The sequence below is a fragment of the Ahaetulla prasina genome, chromosome 7 (assembly GCF_028640845.1).
Source record: "Ahaetulla prasina isolate Xishuangbanna chromosome 7, ASM2864084v1, whole genome shotgun sequence".
Lineage (NCBI taxonomy): Eukaryota > Metazoa > Chordata > Lepidosauria > Squamata > Colubridae > Ahaetulla > Ahaetulla prasina.
In genome coordinates, this window is record NC_080545.1 from 73,315,628 (window position 1) to 73,332,255 (window position 16,628).

At 38.3% G+C, this 16,628-nt stretch overlaps 1 protein-coding gene across 2 annotated transcripts in view; it reads right to left on the minus strand.

Moving 5' to 3' along the window:
- Positions 1 to 3,271: 3,271 nt before the first annotated feature.
- Positions 3,272 to 16,628, minus strand: part of ABTB3 (ankyrin repeat and BTB domain containing 3) — a 251,108-nt gene continuing 237,751 nt past the window's right edge. For both annotated transcript variants that reach the window (XM_058189707.1, XM_058189706.1), the window contains 5 exons: positions 15,667 to 15,769; positions 14,157 to 14,238; positions 11,957 to 12,025; positions 11,385 to 11,498; positions 3,272 to 5,657 (listed from right to left, as the gene is read on the minus strand). In XM_058189707.1, the coding sequence (XP_058045690.1) occupies positions 5,448 to 5,657; positions 11,385 to 11,498; positions 11,957 to 12,025; positions 14,157 to 14,238; positions 15,667 to 15,769 (578 nt within the window). In that variant the 3' untranslated portion in view covers positions 3,272 to 5,447. The remainder of the gene's footprint in view (positions 5,658 to 11,384; positions 11,499 to 11,956; positions 12,026 to 14,156; positions 14,239 to 15,666; positions 15,770 to 16,628) is intronic.

A 16,628-nucleotide genomic window follows, 5' to 3' on the forward strand; every position in this document is an offset into this window, starting at 1 on the left:
TTGAAGACTTAGGAAGAATTCACATGTTACTCAAAGGCAAATTGCTACTCAATATAGATATACAGCTGCAAGCTTCAACTTATCCCGATACACGTGTTAAATATCACATGAAGAGGCACTGGGTGTCAAAAATGTCAAAATGGTGACTAGGAATGTAGAAGCAAAGCTTCATCTTTTTTTACTTGTGTCATGTGGTACAGATAATTTGATTAGGATTTTCTTGACTTTATAGGCGTATCCAAGTCCCATTTCATATTTTATGTGCATAGTTCAGATAGATTTAGAGTGTTCCTAAATATCCGACCTTGTGAACTGGGGTTCAATTTACCAAATGTGTTCATCACCAAGTATTCTGCAGGGTTTCATTGCTTAGGCTTTTTCCTACTTGTCTGTGACTTCTGCTTTCATTCTTAAAAAATAAGTACATGCCTTTTTTTTCTCTCCTCAGTGCAAACTCTTTCTTAATGGGCCAAATTCTTTGAAATCCCATCTTACAAAAACAGCCAAAGGGATGATTTCAGAACAGGAAGGAAAGAAGCTGACTAAATGAAGCTATTCACTAGGCATTCGGATAAACACACTTTTTCGGTGAAAATGAGCTGATAAACTGAGTTTTCATTTGATATTGGAGTTTGTGTGGGAGGATAAATAACGTATTTATGTGACTGGAGACAAGCAAAAACCAGCCACAGTTCTTTGTATGAGGATGTAGGTTCCTGCCCATTTAAGTTTTATGTTTAATTTCAGAGAAACCTGTTCCTGTTAATTGTGCCAACTCTCTATCAGATCTATGGTAGATAATGTTTGAGTTTGATAATTGAGCTTAGAAATTACAATTGTTAGTGTCATAAAACGGATTTCCTTTATCTCTACTTGCCTTCCTACAATAGGACGATTAATGGTAACATAAAACTGATGAGTGAAAATTCAGTATTGGGAATTCTTTTCTTTAGAAAGTAGTCAAAGACAAAGACAAGGTATCATGTATGGTTGGCTTGTTTGAGTAATACATAATACATATCTTTTTATGTATTGTTGGAACTGTACAGCAAAAGCATATACAACAAGAGTAACAGCAGCTGTTAAATCATTATTAGTTATATGATCTAGGTCAGTGATGGTGAATCTTTCGGCACCGAGTGCCCAAACCGGAACACACGTGCATATGCGTGTGCCGGAGCACTGGAAACCCAAAGACGAGCTGGCTGGTGTATGCATGCCTGTTTTTTGGCTGTCTTTCAGGCCTGAAAACTGCCCCCCAAAAGGCCTGAAAATGGCTCGGAAAAAGGCCCGAAAAATGGCTTGGTTTTTGGCTGTTTTCAGGCCGTTTTCTGGTGCTCCAGTACCTGTGAAGACCAGCTGGCCGGTGCGGTGCGCATGCCTCTTTTTTGGCTGTGTTCTGGCCAGTTTTTGGGACCAAAACAGCTTGAAAAACAGGCCAAAAAGGGCCTGAAAACAGAACAGCAGTTGGAGATGGCATGCATGTCCACAGAGAAGGCTCTGCATGCCACCTCTGGCACACATGCCATAGGTTCACCATGACAGATCTAGGTCGTCTTTTTAGCTATCTAGTTATTTATTTAATAATATGTATGTTGCATTGTTAGCACACAGATGGTTCCAGAAGCTTATTATTCAACAGTTGAGCCTTTGCAGAATGATAGGAAGTAGGAACTTGGATGAAAACAATCTCTCAATTAGGAGATTGCAGACATAGCAAAAGAAGTGGACGAGCCATGAGGTCCATTAAGTTCTTAATACATCTTGCCATAGACCATGGTCATGTAGCTAACATTTGGCATAATATTATCTTAATAGCAATCCAATACTATCTTGATTCTAAATCTCTCAATCAGTTTGCAACTTCAATAAAACGGCAAGTATACTTTAAATTTCAAAGAAATGTAAATATGTAAAATACAAATCTGACACTGGAACATGACATCAATTCCGGAAGAATAATCAAAATACTTGTTGCTATTAATTTGCACTGAAAAAGAAAGAAATAGAAAACGTCACCATCTTTCTCTCTCCTGAAGACAACTGGAGTCCCAGATCCTAGGAATTTATGTGATAATAAGGCAGTGGCAGAACACGGAAAAGCCACAGTAATATAGGTGGACAAACAAAAGGTGGTATTCAGCAGGTTCTGACCAGTTCTGAAGAACCGGTAGTAGAAAATTTGAGTAATTCGAAGAACCTGTAAATACCATCTCTGAGTGGCCCCGCCCCCATCTATTCTCTGCCTCTTGAGTCCCAGCTGATCGGGAGAAAATGGGGATTTTGCAGTAACCTTCCCCTGGAGTGGGGTGGGAATGGAGATTTTACAGTATCCTTCCCCTGACACACCCACCAAGCCATGCCCACATAACCGGTAGTAAAATCATTTGAATCCCACCACTGGGACAATCCGTCCTCTAATTGTAGCTATGCAATTTTAATTTGCTTTGTCTTGCAGCACACTCTTCCTGTCAGAAAAGGATGAAAGAATGTAATTGCTGCCATCCATGTCCGAGTAGCCCAGAAAGGATCTCCCTTGGCCCTCCTTAAACATGGCAGCGCTTCTGAAATTCCCCTCAAGGCCCTGGGTCAATAAGAGGGGAGAAGCCATTGGCAGCCAAACTGGAAAAAAACAGAGAAGCACTGTAGTCCTCAATTTACGACCACAATTGAGCTCACAATTTCTGTTGCTAAGTGAGACGGACCATTTTACGACCTTACCTGCCACACTTGTGAAGTGAATTACTGCAGTTGTTAAGTTACAATACAGTTTGTAAGTGACTCTGGCTGCCGCACTGTCTTTGTCAGAAGTTCGCAAAAAGTGATCACATCACCCTGGAACACTGCACCCCTCACAAATGTGAGTCAGTTGCCAAGCATCTGACCATGGGGATACTGCAACGGTGGAAAGTGTCAAAAAAACGGGCATAAGACACTTTTTTCCCAATGCTGTTGTAACTTTGGACAGTCACTAAATGAACTGTTGTAAGTCAAGAACTGCCTGTAGCTTTCTTCCCATTATATGAGAATCCCAAAGATTTGTGCAACAGTCTCTGAGCCTGGATTTTTAAACTTCTTATCAAGAGGATCCATCTATAAGCTTTTTTTCTTCCCTGTCCCAATTCCTTTGGTATTTATAGGCCAGTACCGCAAAGATGGACATATGTCTTAACTGTTTTCACAAATGCCATTTAACTTTCCTTTTTCCTTTCAAAACAGAACAAGCCCTCACAGTTGAACAGGACATGCACAGAGTTCAAAAAACCATTTGTTTTGTTTCTTACATTCACAAACGTTACATCACAATAACAGTTTCGATTAAATTAGATTCCTGTTACAAGCTTAGCTCTAAACCCGACTTCACAAAATAAATGGCTGGGTTCTTATAACATGCTATGCCCAGATAAACCATATTGTGGCTCATTGTGTTGGCCTGGTTCTAGTATGTTGTGGGAAGTTGGCTTTAGAATGCATCCTTAGTTTGTAAAAAGAACAAAAAGAAAAAAAACAAAATATTCGTACACTTTTAGTGCTGCATGATCCTACATCCTGAACCATTGTTTGGCAACTTGGCAATTAACACATACAGGACTTTCAGATGTGATGTTAACAGCCCACCTGCTGTCTTACTTACTAGGAAGCACAGTCATAAGGGAAGGACTGCAAGGAGACAGTCTCAACAGTGGTCAGCTTCTTGCCCCTATAAGCATTGCAAACATTCAGTGAAAGGAAGAGGCTAATTGCAGACCACATAGCAGGGATGGGCAAGACTCATATTTCACTATTCAAACTGTGCCACTAGAATTTTAAGATAGTTTAGGCACCTTTGCAAGTACTGTTGCTTACAATGGTTTAAGTAGCAACTAAGGAGGATTGTCCAGAGCTTTCTTTTCTTACCTTCTATTACAAAAATTGGATTCCTGTATATTCCTGTATATATATATATATTTTAAAAAATCTTTAAACGAGAAGTAGCACCTTTATAAAAGAATATACTTTTGCGCCATCATCATCACGAATATCTCAAAGCTTATGAACCAGCCATAATTCATTTCTATCAAAGGAAAGCTAGCATGATAAACGATTCTGATGGAATCTAGTGTACCTGCAAGTCCACAAAATAACAGCTTATCCAATCAACATGGTTGAGTTTGTGTGGCACTTATTAAAGTTGTCTTAAAAATATTTGTCACTGAATAATCCAAGACCTGGTACAGGCCTCTATAAGCATATAGTTGACTCATTCTGAATTTATGGCAAGAAATCACTCTATAGCATATATTTAATATATAATTAAAATAAATCATCTCGATCATAACCTCTGCCTAGTAACAAAATACCATCTTTTCACTTAATAAAGACCCAGGATTGACCTTTCGTATACAACTAGAAATCTTCATCTTTAAAACTCTGTGGGAACTGTATGCATCCAGAAAATAAACCCTGAAATATAATTTCACAAATGGTATTGACAGTGAATTAACATTGCATTGTCATTTTTTTCTTGGAAAAATTAAGCACAAACATAACATTTTACAAGTACCATTACCATGCAAATGCATGTTGAATTTCATTGCTGTTTTAAGTCCCAAACCACAACTAGCATGCAGATTTTCCCCCTACCCCAAATATTAAATTCTTGGTAATTGCACCTCTTTGGTGTAATCAGAACATTTGGGCAAGATTATATCAGTTTTAAAGAAAGCAGATGAACCGAACCATTTTCATATATATGTTTACACAGTGCATGTTTCACCATTTAAAAACAAAAGAATAACCAAACTTAACATATTACATTCAATTTTAAATATATCTTTTGGGGAAAACAATTTAGAGCCATCCCATTTATTTAGGAACCATTAAAAAAAAACACCACACCACTAACAAATTGTGAAAATACATTTCCACATTTTTAACAGTCTTATCATTTTTTTAAAAAAATTGCTAATATGCAAGTAATCCAGTCCTATATTTCTTAAATGTGTAATACAATGGACTTTGAAAGTGGGAAGTATTACAGGGCTTGTCTCCTCCCAAACAAGAAAATAACAAACAGAACAGAATATTGTGTAATAAAAACCTGATGTGTTGGTTTTGTCAAAGAATTGTTCCATGGCATTCTTGTTCTTTCAGGGCTTCTGCTCTTTACCAGCACTTAGCCCGTCTTCTGCTGGCGTTAGCTACACAACAGCACTTCTGCATCCAGAATGTGAACAATATGTCATTCAAAGGACACCAATGCACCCTTGTAGTTCCAAAAATGCCCAGGAGTCACTTGTACCACAACATCTTGCCCAAAAGAAGATTCAAGTAAGTGGCAGCACCTTTGGCCCATAACCACAATGTAATATTCCAGTAGGAAAAGAATTATATATTTGCTCAAGATAATACAACAGCAATATTTCACGTGCAGCATCTCTGATGAAACTTCAAACACTTCTGGAACTTTATACAATGGAGCCTTTCGAGGATGATAAATGAATCGACTGGATCCGTGTTGCCAACGTCCTCTGTAAATCTTGTAGAACATTTTGGCCAGGTGAATCTCCATTTTTGTCATACAGCAACTGTTTGAAAGCTTCGTTTTCAATTAAGACCATCATATTTTTTAGAAAGTAACCCTCACAAAAGGAAGCTAGTTCTGTGACTCCAAGAAACTGAAGATGGATAATGAAGGGTAGGAAGAAAAAAAGAAACATAAATAAATATACATTAACTATAAATAAACTGTAATTCTTCAGCCCATGGTGCTTTAGGCTTATTCAACAGTATCCAATATCTCTTGACAATCTGAGGTAGAACTACTTGGATAATACAGTCTATGTGACAAATATCTCACTTAGAACAAATAACATGGAATTTAATTTGCCCTCCTGATACTAATTTACCATATATATACTTTATATATATATATTTAATTTACCGTGTGTGTGCGTGTGTGTGTATCTATTTTATCTATCTATCTATCTATCTATCTATCTATCTATCTATCTATCTATCTATCTATCTATCTATCTATCTATCTATCTATCTATCTATCTATCTATCTATCTTTCCTTCTGGGTATTAAATACTTCTGGCAGGGGAAAAATTATTCTGAGGATTTAAGAAGTCCCAATACAGTAATGATAATTTGGACCAAGTTTGCGTCCAATGGATTTTGTCATGTTAAACCGAAAATCTGCTACACTAGGGTTTAAGTTGTATTAACAATATCTAATGGTTGTCTCTTATTATATGGAATGTTAAAAGGTTGGGGTTTTTTCCTAAAATTGAACAGAGCTGAATAAAAAATAGACTTAATGAAAAAAAAATCTGGAAATGGCTTTGGACATAGAGATAAGAATTGTATTGTAAATTGACTCACAAATGTATGGAATTATCTACTGGGAAATATGAAAAAGGATGAAGTGAAAGAAATAATGGATAAGAAAAATACACAAGACAATGATTGCTCAAAAAGGGAAGCTGGATGATATACTGTACCAATGGATAAATGTGTATGGAATACTTGTGACATTACAGTAATGTGTCCTCTAGGGGGTGCATGTATGCGTATTATTGTATGCAAACAATGTCATGCTCTAGGCTTGAGAACCAAATGATTTATGACCACATAAGAAGAATGTATGATCCAGTCAGTCTGATGTAGTGGTTAAGGCAGCAGACTAGAAATCAGAGACTGTGAGATCTAATACTGCCCTACGCACAAACCCAACTGGGTGACTTGGGCAGGTCATTGTCAGGCCTGGAAACCCTACTAGGCCTTAGGTTTCCAGACGCTGCCACATTTCTCCCCTGAGGGGAAGAAGGGGGGTTGAGGGGTATGCTAACATTCTTCAAGCGGTCAAGGTCGGATTGTGTTCACATCTGCAGAAGGAGTGGCAAGAAGAGATTTCGAATAAAGTGGAAGAACATTGGACCATGTGACCGGCAAAGGGGTGGGGGGGGTGGGACTCTTGGGGTTTGTATAACTGGGAAAAGAATCCGGAAGTTTCAGTTTTGGAATTTCACTCATCGAGTGCCAGTTTCCTTATGCTAGTAAAGAACTCTGAAAGACAATGGCTTCTGAGTTTTTTTTATGCAGAGGAGGTTTTTCTGGAACCTTGACATTATTCCAAAACTGAAACTTCCGGATTCTTTTCCCAGTTATACAAACCCTAAGAGTCCCACCCCTCTAACCCCTTTGCCGGTCACATGGTCCAACGTTCTTCCACTTTATTCGAAACCTCTTCTTGCCACTCCTTCTGCAGATGTGAACACAATCCGACCTTGACCGCTTGAAGAATGTTAGCATACCCCTCAACCCCCCTTCTTCCCCTCAGGGGAGAAATGTGGCAGCGTCTGGAAACCTAAGGCCTAGTAGGGTTTCCAGGCCTGACAGGCACTCTCTTTCAGCCCTATAAAGCAGCTAAGTGCAAAGCACTCCTGAAATGTTGCCAAGAAAACTGCAAGGGCTAGTCCAACATTGTCTCAAAGGCACCAAATAATATTAATAATGCACTGAAGCTAGTATACTAGGAAGGCTTACTGAATACTGAAGATACCAAACTGGCCTACAATAAAGACCAAATGAAGAACATAAAAAGGGCATGGAAAGACAAAGGATTACATGCCCAGTACATTAACAAAAATAGCAGGGAAAACAGATAATAACAAGACCTAGCAATGGTTAAAAGCAGGAAAGTTGAAGAAAAAGATAGATGAGCTAATTCTGGTGGCATAAGACCAAGCCTTAAGAACAAATGCATACAAAGCCAGAACTGAGAAGACAGCAACAGACAGCAAGTGCTGCCTTTGCAAAGAAGATGAAGAAACAGTGGACTGCCTGTTGTAGACAGCTACTGCAAGATCACACAGACTGATGGCAAGCAACAGCATGACCTAGTAGCAACAAAGGGATTGGAAAGATCTGCACAAAATACCATTTGCTTGCAAACCAGAACTGGTGAGATTGTAAAATAGCAATAATCATAGAAAATGAAGAAGCTGAAGTGCTCTGGGACTTTAGAATTCAAACAGATAGGCACCTGCTATATAACACCTCAGATTTAATTGTCAATAAGAAAGACAAAAAAGTTTTTGTTGCATCATTTGGATAATGGACATGAGTCACATGACAGTACCTGAAGCAAGAGGAAAAGAAGAGAAAAAACTGGAGAAGATAACAAAATGCAAAGACCTGCAAATAGAATTAGAACAATTGTGGCAAAGGAAAGCAAAGCTAGAATCAATAATGATAGGTGCTTTGGGTGCAATCCCAAAACAACTGGAGTACCGTTTGAACATCATCGGCATTGACAAATTTACCATCAAGTAGTTGCAAAAGGCAGCTTTGCTTGGAACAGCTTACATCCTGGGACAATATCTCTAACCTCATCAAATATCAACATCTGCCTATCCCAGGTCTTTGGATAAGGACTTAATAAGTGGATAAAAATGCCAAATCCATCTGGCTGATTGTGTAATGAACCATAATAATGAAAATGATGCACAGACCTTGTTTAACAGAGCAAATGGACAATTGCAACTTATAAGGACTTAGGGGACTGGAGGATAAAACATATGAAGAACGGTTGCAGGAACTGGGTATGCCTAGTTTAATAAAAAGAAGGACTAGGGGAGACATGATAGCAGTGTTCCAATATCTCAGGGGCTGCCACAAAGAAGAGGGAGTCGGGCTGTTCTCCAAAGCACCTGAGGGTAGAACAAGAAGCAATGGGTGGAAACTGATCAAAGAAAGAAGCAACTTAGAACTAAGGAGAAATTTCCTGACAATTAGAACAATTAATAAGTGGAACGACTTGCCTTCAGAAGTTGTAAATGCTCCAATACTGGAAATTTTTAAGAAAATGTTGGATAACCATCTGACTGAGATGGTGTAGGGTTTCTTGCCTGGGCAGGGGGTTGGACTAGAAGGCCTCCAAGGTCCCTTCCAACTCTGATGTTATGTTATGTTATGTTATGTTATGTTATGTTATGTTATGTTATGTTATGTTATGTTATGTTATGTTATGTTATGTTATGTTATGTTATGTTATGTTATGTTAAGTGCAGTAAGTAGTGTTTCATTAAAAATCTGTATAGCTTTCTATTGGCATACCTTGACAGAAACTTTACTAAAGCAGGAAAGATGGAAAAACATTAAGATGAATATTGCTAGAAAAATAATGGGTAGTATTTGGTCTGCTTGATCCAAGCATCTGAAAATAGCTGTGAAGAAGAGCATGTTCTTGTCTAACTGTTATATAGAAATGAAAATAAGAGTGGGGCTTTTGCCAGGGGCAAAAGAAAATAGCAACAGCACTTAGACTTTTAGATTGCTTGATAGTGCTTTACAGCAAGGATCCCCAACCCCAGTCCGTGAACCAGCACCAGTCTGGAGCATGTCAGAAACTGGGCCACCCAAACAAGCGAAGTCCCATCCATAGGATGCAGGAGCACAGGAAACCACACCCCCTCCAGCTTATGGAAAAACCTCTCTCCACAGAACCGGTCCCTGGTGCCCAAAAGGTTGGGGGACCGTTGCTTTACAGGCCTCTCTAAGCAAATACAAATGGGTTACTGAAGAAGAGAAAAGGAATTAATGAAACCAAATTGATAAGACTATTATGAAAACAGTTCCCTAAGGTTGTTTGATAATGTGAAGAAAATGAACAAGAATGAGAAGACTGAAGAAGTTGATGAGATGCTTAAAAAGAGACAGTTTAAAGAAAAGCCAATATATGAGAAGATATATCAATATGATGGATTGATAGCACAATAGTTTGCTTCCTATGAGAAAGTGAGTGGCGTTCTATATTTGATTTAACCATTTTTTTTTTAATCATGTTTTTTATTTCTTTGGTTTAATAGGTGTTAACACTTATAGAGGTCTGGAATTTTTAGAGGAATAGCAACGAGCTAGTTGAGAACTGTATTAAGTTTTAATTTATTTTGTTCTGTATTTGTTCAAGGGTTATGGGTTATCTGATAAGTAGTGTCACTACACAAATTCAGTCCTTACATCACTGATCAAAATGGGCAACTCTTTCCATTAGAAATACTGCCATAGAATTAGTGGGTCAATGCTGTCTTGTTCTCTGCCCAGAATCTTATCCTTTTTACTCTATTTTTTTGGTGGGAAATGTCTATAAAACGCTGTTTGTAATTTTAGCACCATTGTGTTTTTATTTTTCATGCTGATGATTGTCTCTACATGTAAATACTTAAAGTGGTTTATGTCTCTTTTTTCCCTTATTTTTAATTGATTTCTTTTTTTTAAAAAATCACTTGTGAAATTACTTAATTTTCCAAAGAAGCAGGGACTGTTTTTAATAGTCACGTACCTGAAAGCTAAAATAGACAGGAAGTGGCCCTATTGAATTCTTTTTATCCTTTTTTGTTCCTCCTCTCTGCTCAAAGGCAAGACATCTGTTTTATAGGTTAGGGTTAGGAGGCCACCAGTTAAAACCATTCTCCAAGGAAGGCAGGTGGTGGCAGTGATAAAGTACGACAGGCTGACAGAAGGTGGGCCACAATGTACAAATCCAAGGTCTTCTGGGAATGGGCTTTGAAATTACATCCTTTCACTCTATACATTCAACTCTGCCACTGCTATACCCAAAAAGAATAGTGCAATGGATATGTATGTTCACCAATTTTAATGGGTTTTTTAAAAAAGCAATCATTACTGCAAAAAGTGAGCAGCAGTCTTTTCTGCATAGAATACTAATCAGAACCCTTATCCTATCCCCTGACTACATTTCTTCAGGATTAAACCAGGGGTGAAATCCAGCAGGTTCTGACGGGTTCTGGAGAACCGGTAACAGAAATTATGAGTAGTTTGGAGAACTGGCAAATGTCATCTCTGGCTGGCCCCAGACCGGGGTGGGAATGGAGATTTTGCAACATCCTTCCCCAGGAGTAGGGACGGAATAGGGATTTTGCAGTATCCGTCCCCTGTCATGGCCACCAAGCCATGCCTACAGAACCACTAGTAAAAAAAATTGGATTTCACCACTGGATTAAACAGGCTAAATTCCCATATGGATTATGATATACACAATATTAATAGCCATGTCATATATAGGTAGAGTGAGCCAAGTCCTACTGCTAGTCATTAGAATTTAAATACTCTCCCCTCCCTATTTATGCAAGTCCCAGTATAGTTATGAAATGCCCAGGAAAACGCCTTTGGAAAGGATGGGAAGAATTTTTACAACTGGACCTGGCCAATGCAATTTCTCACTGTAATGGTGCGGGAAGATGCAACAAAGCATAGGCAAAAATTAGGCCAGGATTGCAACAATGAGATCTTGACACCTATTCAAGGACATTTTCTGCTGGGGATGGGCATGGATTCCTGCACCAATGAATATATATGAGGAACAATATTGGATTACCTTGGCATGATTATAAATATCCACACAATTTTCTGTGTTGATACTTTTTGCACAGATGATCTCACAGTGACGTTGCAATGCTTCAAGCTGGAAAAATTTAGCAGCAGATAAAAGCTGAAAAATGAGAAAAAGCATTATTACAGGTTTGGGGACGGTAACCATTTTTGTAGGCACCAAAAGGAATATTTCTTTTTCAACTTCTTGGTCTGTCTTTGTACATATCATAGTATTTCAAATAGTATCTAATGTAATTGGAAACTATGGGTGCTGTCTTGTTCACTTTTCTTCTTTTCCTCCAAAGTTACCAGGTGATTGCATGCTTTTAAAGCCCTTTACAAATGAAAAAAAAATTCTATGGGTCAAAAAAAAGTCTACATGTAAGGAAGATTTTTATTAATTTATTTATCACATTTATGCAGATACCCATCTCATCAAAAGCAAGTCCAGGCAGCTGAATAAATTCAATTAATTTATCATTGGTCTCAGCTCCAAATATTTTAATTTAGCCAAATCTAGTAAACTTAGCACACTTGTAATAATAATAGCAGTTTTTAGTATAAGATGCCTCTTACCTCCATAACTTCATTGTTTTTAATGAGAAGTGACTCTGAACCTCCACAGTAGAGATACTGCATAATAAGCTGAAACAAAAAAACAAACAAACCCATAAATTACAAAAATGCATTTGTTTATGAAGTTCTTGAAAACTAAGGGAAAAGTGATAAATCAATGTTATTTCAAAATAGAAAACAGAAAAGAATGAAATAGTATTAATACATTTTAGGATATGGTAAAAAGATAACCCTTAACTCTTTAAGCCTGGGGCGTGGTTTTTGTTTCTCTTATTTTTACTCAAGGATTCTTGATAAAGGAAACCTACTGGCTACAAAGCTATACAATTAACAACTAATTTCTCTCCTAAGAGAATTCATATTCTCTTTTTTAGCAGCAGTTTTGTGGGAAGAAATTCGGTATACAAAAGTAAGGCAAGAAAAAAAATTCACTATAGTACGCAAATACAACACAAGGGATGCCATCATCTGGTAAATCTCTGCCAATCATGCTCCTATGAAAGGCAAGCTAAACCTGACAAGTTTTCTTTAGCAAACCTCTTTCAGAATAATTAAGGAACACTTAATTATTCACACTTCTGAAAACCTCAATATGAGAAAATAAAAAAGAAATGTGTAATACCAGTAATTAAAGGAGCTCACTTCTGAAAAAAAAAGTTCATTTGATTTATTATTGCTAAAGGCAGTGAAACAAATTTAAAAAGCAAAGTATAAAAACTAAAAACATAAATTGAAATTTGCACACTAGAAGTGGCATAAAACCAGTGAACAATTAAAAGTCTGTGGAAGAGTTGCATCTTTAAATGGTTTTGAACAGTGGTGGAATACAATTTTTTTTATTACCTGTTCTGTAGGCGTGGCTTGGTGGGCGTGGCTGGAGAACGATACTGCAAAATCTCCATTCCCACCCTAGGGGAAGGATGCTGCAAAATCCCCATTCCCTCCCCATTCCTGGGAGAAGAATACTGCAAAATCTCCATTCCCACCCCACTCTGGGGCCAGCCAGAGGTGATATTTGCTGGTTCTCTGAACTACTCAAAATTTCTGCTACCGGTTCTCCAGAACCTGTCAGAACCTGCTGAATTTCACCCCTGGTTTTGAACTACTGACTGAGTAAGAACCAAGCTTATGAGAGAAGGCATGAAAGCAACACAGAAAAAGGCAGAAGGTATCTTCAAAAGAGCCTCTCTTGGGTTTCAGATATATTCCTGATAGGAAAGATGCCCTCCCCAACCCTCCAGATACTTAAGAAATTCCTGAAAAGCATTTATGGTGGCCAGATGAAGGGTGCAGTTTGGTGTAGTGTTTACGTTGTTGGTGTAGAAACCAGGAGAGTGTAAGTTCTAGTCTTGCCTCAGGCATAAAACAATGGCTGGGCGACTTTGGGTTGGTCACTCTCTCTCAGCCTAACCCACCTCACAGGGTTGTTTTTGTGGGGGAAATAGGACGAAAAAGAAGGGGTATTGTGTAAGTTCACTGCTTTGAATTGTAGGTAGTCCTCGGTTTACAACAGTTCATTTAGTGACTGTTCAAAATTACAACGGCACTGAAAAAAGTGACTTATGACCGTTTTTCACACTTACGACTGTTGCAGCAGCCCCATGGTCACATGATTAAAAAATTCTGATGCTTGGCAACTGGTTCATATTTGTGACACTTGCAGTGTCCTGGGGTCATGTGATCACCTTTTGCGACCTTCTGACAAGCAAAGTCAATGGGGAAGCCAGATTCACTTAACAACCATGTTACTAATTTAACAAGTGCAGTGATTCACTTAACAACTGAGGCAAGAAAGGTCATAAAATGGGACAAAACTCACTTAACCAATGCCTCGCTTAGCAACATAAATTTTGGTCTCAATTGTGGTTGTAAGTCATGGACTACTTGTATTTACAAAATCATTAAGGTCTGATAAAAGTCAAACAAGCAAGTAAAACCATTGTTCTAACTGACCTCGGAATTCAAACTTTGCTAATAATTCCACTTTTTAAACCTGATTACCATTCCTACCATAAATGTTACAATATTTAATTCTATGGCCAGGCCACATAAAAGTAGATCAATGTCGTTCATATGCAGTTTGATTCCAATGAACAACAAAGATGAAATTAGAAATCAGTAATTAAAGTCCATATTTCAGGAAATTTCTCTGGTTCTAATTATTAGTTATACCAAGATTTCTTGAGACATTCAACGTTACCTGGAAAATGGGATACTTCACATAGCTGATCTCAATGAAAGTGCTATCTGAGGGAGGTTTGCTGGACAACAAGGCTTTAAACCTACAGAGAAACATCCAAATTACATTTGCTTTTTCAGAACAATTTGTAATGTGTAAATTTGTAAAAACAACAACAACAACAAAACACCATCATGAAGGAAAGGGGGAAAAAAAGATTTAGGGTAAAAACTAGCCTTTGCATTAGCATGGTATAAAGTTCACACCTAAGGACGATACTTATCCATTGGAGACTCATATATTCCACTTTTTTTTTTTTATACAGAAAAAATAAGTTCCAGGATCTGTCAGTAGCAGCCAAAGCTATGAACTCCTTAACTTCATAATGCCAGATCACAAGTTGTACTAGTCAGCCTTGTTCAAATAGTCAAGTTTTTGGGCCGAGTAATAATTCTGGAAGGTCATTTTGAAGGAAGAAGGCTCGGGAAGGCCAAATTAGATATTAAGGTAGTATGTAATTTCTTCGCTTCCACCACCCTTTTTAAGGAGAAGGTAGCCAAGAACTGAAGTGTTTCAGAGAAGGGTAAAATAATAGCAATTATCAATGGCTTCTTGAAGTCATCTCAAGCACTTTCAGCAACAGCCAACCCACCTTTCCTGCTTCAGAGAAGAAAACAGCTTGGCAATGAGGAAAAATTATGCTTGGCTCCAGTGGTGGGATTCAAAATTGTTTACTACCGGTTCTGTGGGCATGGCTTGGTGGGCATGGCAAGGAAAGGTTACTGTAAAATCTCAATTCCCACTCCACTCCAGGGGAAGGATAGTGTAAAATCTCCATTCCCTCCCAATCAGCTGGAACTCAGGAGGCAGAGACTAGATGGGGGCGGGGCCAGTCAGAGGTGGTATTTATCAGTTCTGTGAACTACTCAAAATTTCCACTACCGGTTCTCCAGAACTGGTCAGAACCTGCTGAATACCACCTCTGCTTGGGTCCCAATACCTTATATTCATAAATAAATAAATGTAAAAATAAATAAATGACAATAATTTTCCAGTTGTGGAAGTGACAGGAATTGATGGAGTACTGTCCAGAAAGGTCTACCTTTATTCAGCTCTAAAGCTAGTAGAAAAACTAGTGTCTAATCATATTTACCACAATGGCTCTATATTCATAATGGCAAGCAAATTTCTCCAACTGGAGATGTACAGTAATAATGTCTTTTAGTGTAAGACTTTACCATTAGAGCAGAAACATATTTTGGCTGCTGAACATAGTTTCCCTAAGAAGACTACCAAACTCCTAATTGATCTGTATTGTTTCTCCTTATGCTTTGATGTCCCTTTCTGGATTCTATCACACTTTTCAACTAGTCACGTTTATTGGGGTGAGATATGCAGTGATCACCAGCAATTTCTTCAGCCAGTGAAGAAATATAATCTTAATTCCTCTTGGGTAACCTATAAATTTGTCTGCCTTTTGTGATCCAAAATACTAAAATTAAGTTTATGCCATTTTCATATGTATAAATACCTAGGAGATGCAGTAAATAGTAATACTCTGTGAGCATAAAATGGTCTTCCTTCCACAAGGAATGTAACATCTGACATTTCTTTATTGTTGAGGAAATGAGGATCTGAAATGACAAAAAACAACAGATTGAATTTTTTAAAAAACCACCTCCCAAACAAAAAAGCAAACAAAAAACCAAGAGGAAGACACTTTAACTGGAATAAATTAAAACATCAATATATTTGATCTTCATTATAAAAGACTGTAATTTAAGATGAATACACCTTTGAAGTTATTTTGAAGAACATAGAACAGGGGTGTCAAACTCGATTTCGTTGAGGGCCGCATCAGGGTTATTTGACCTTGGGGAGGGGTGCTTGGCCAGAATGGGTGTGGCCAGCTTGATGTCACTTTTGTTGGGGGCGCCTGTGGTGGCCTGAATGCTCTGCCAGAGAATATGGGCTCCTGAGCTCCATTTTCAGCTGCAGCAGCTCCTGCAATCCTCTGCCAGCAAAAACAGAGCTCAGGAGGACCCGCATGCAGCCCTCCTGAGCTTTGTTTTCACTGGCAGAGGCACCACAGGCCAGTCCTTCACTGTTGCCAGGGCAGCTCCACGGGCCGGATCTATGACATCCCTCACATAGAATATAGAGTAATAGAATTGGAAGGGACCTTGGAGATCTTCTAGTCCAACCCCCTGCTCAAGTTGGAAGATTTTGACAGGAGATATACTCAAGTATTGTCATCCAGAGTGCGTTCCAAGCCACTGAAAGAGATTATAAAACTATTTTTAAAGGTAACAGAGCAACAGAGCAATCTAAGATACTCTGCTACCTGAGACAAAAGGAGAAACGATTCCCCATTTCAAAGTCCATCCATAGCACCCCAATTAGTCAAGTTATTGTGCTATCTTGGGAAGACAATCCCACAAGCCTCTTTCCCAGAAAATAAAAATATTTTAAAAATGCTGTCTGGCCCAAGGC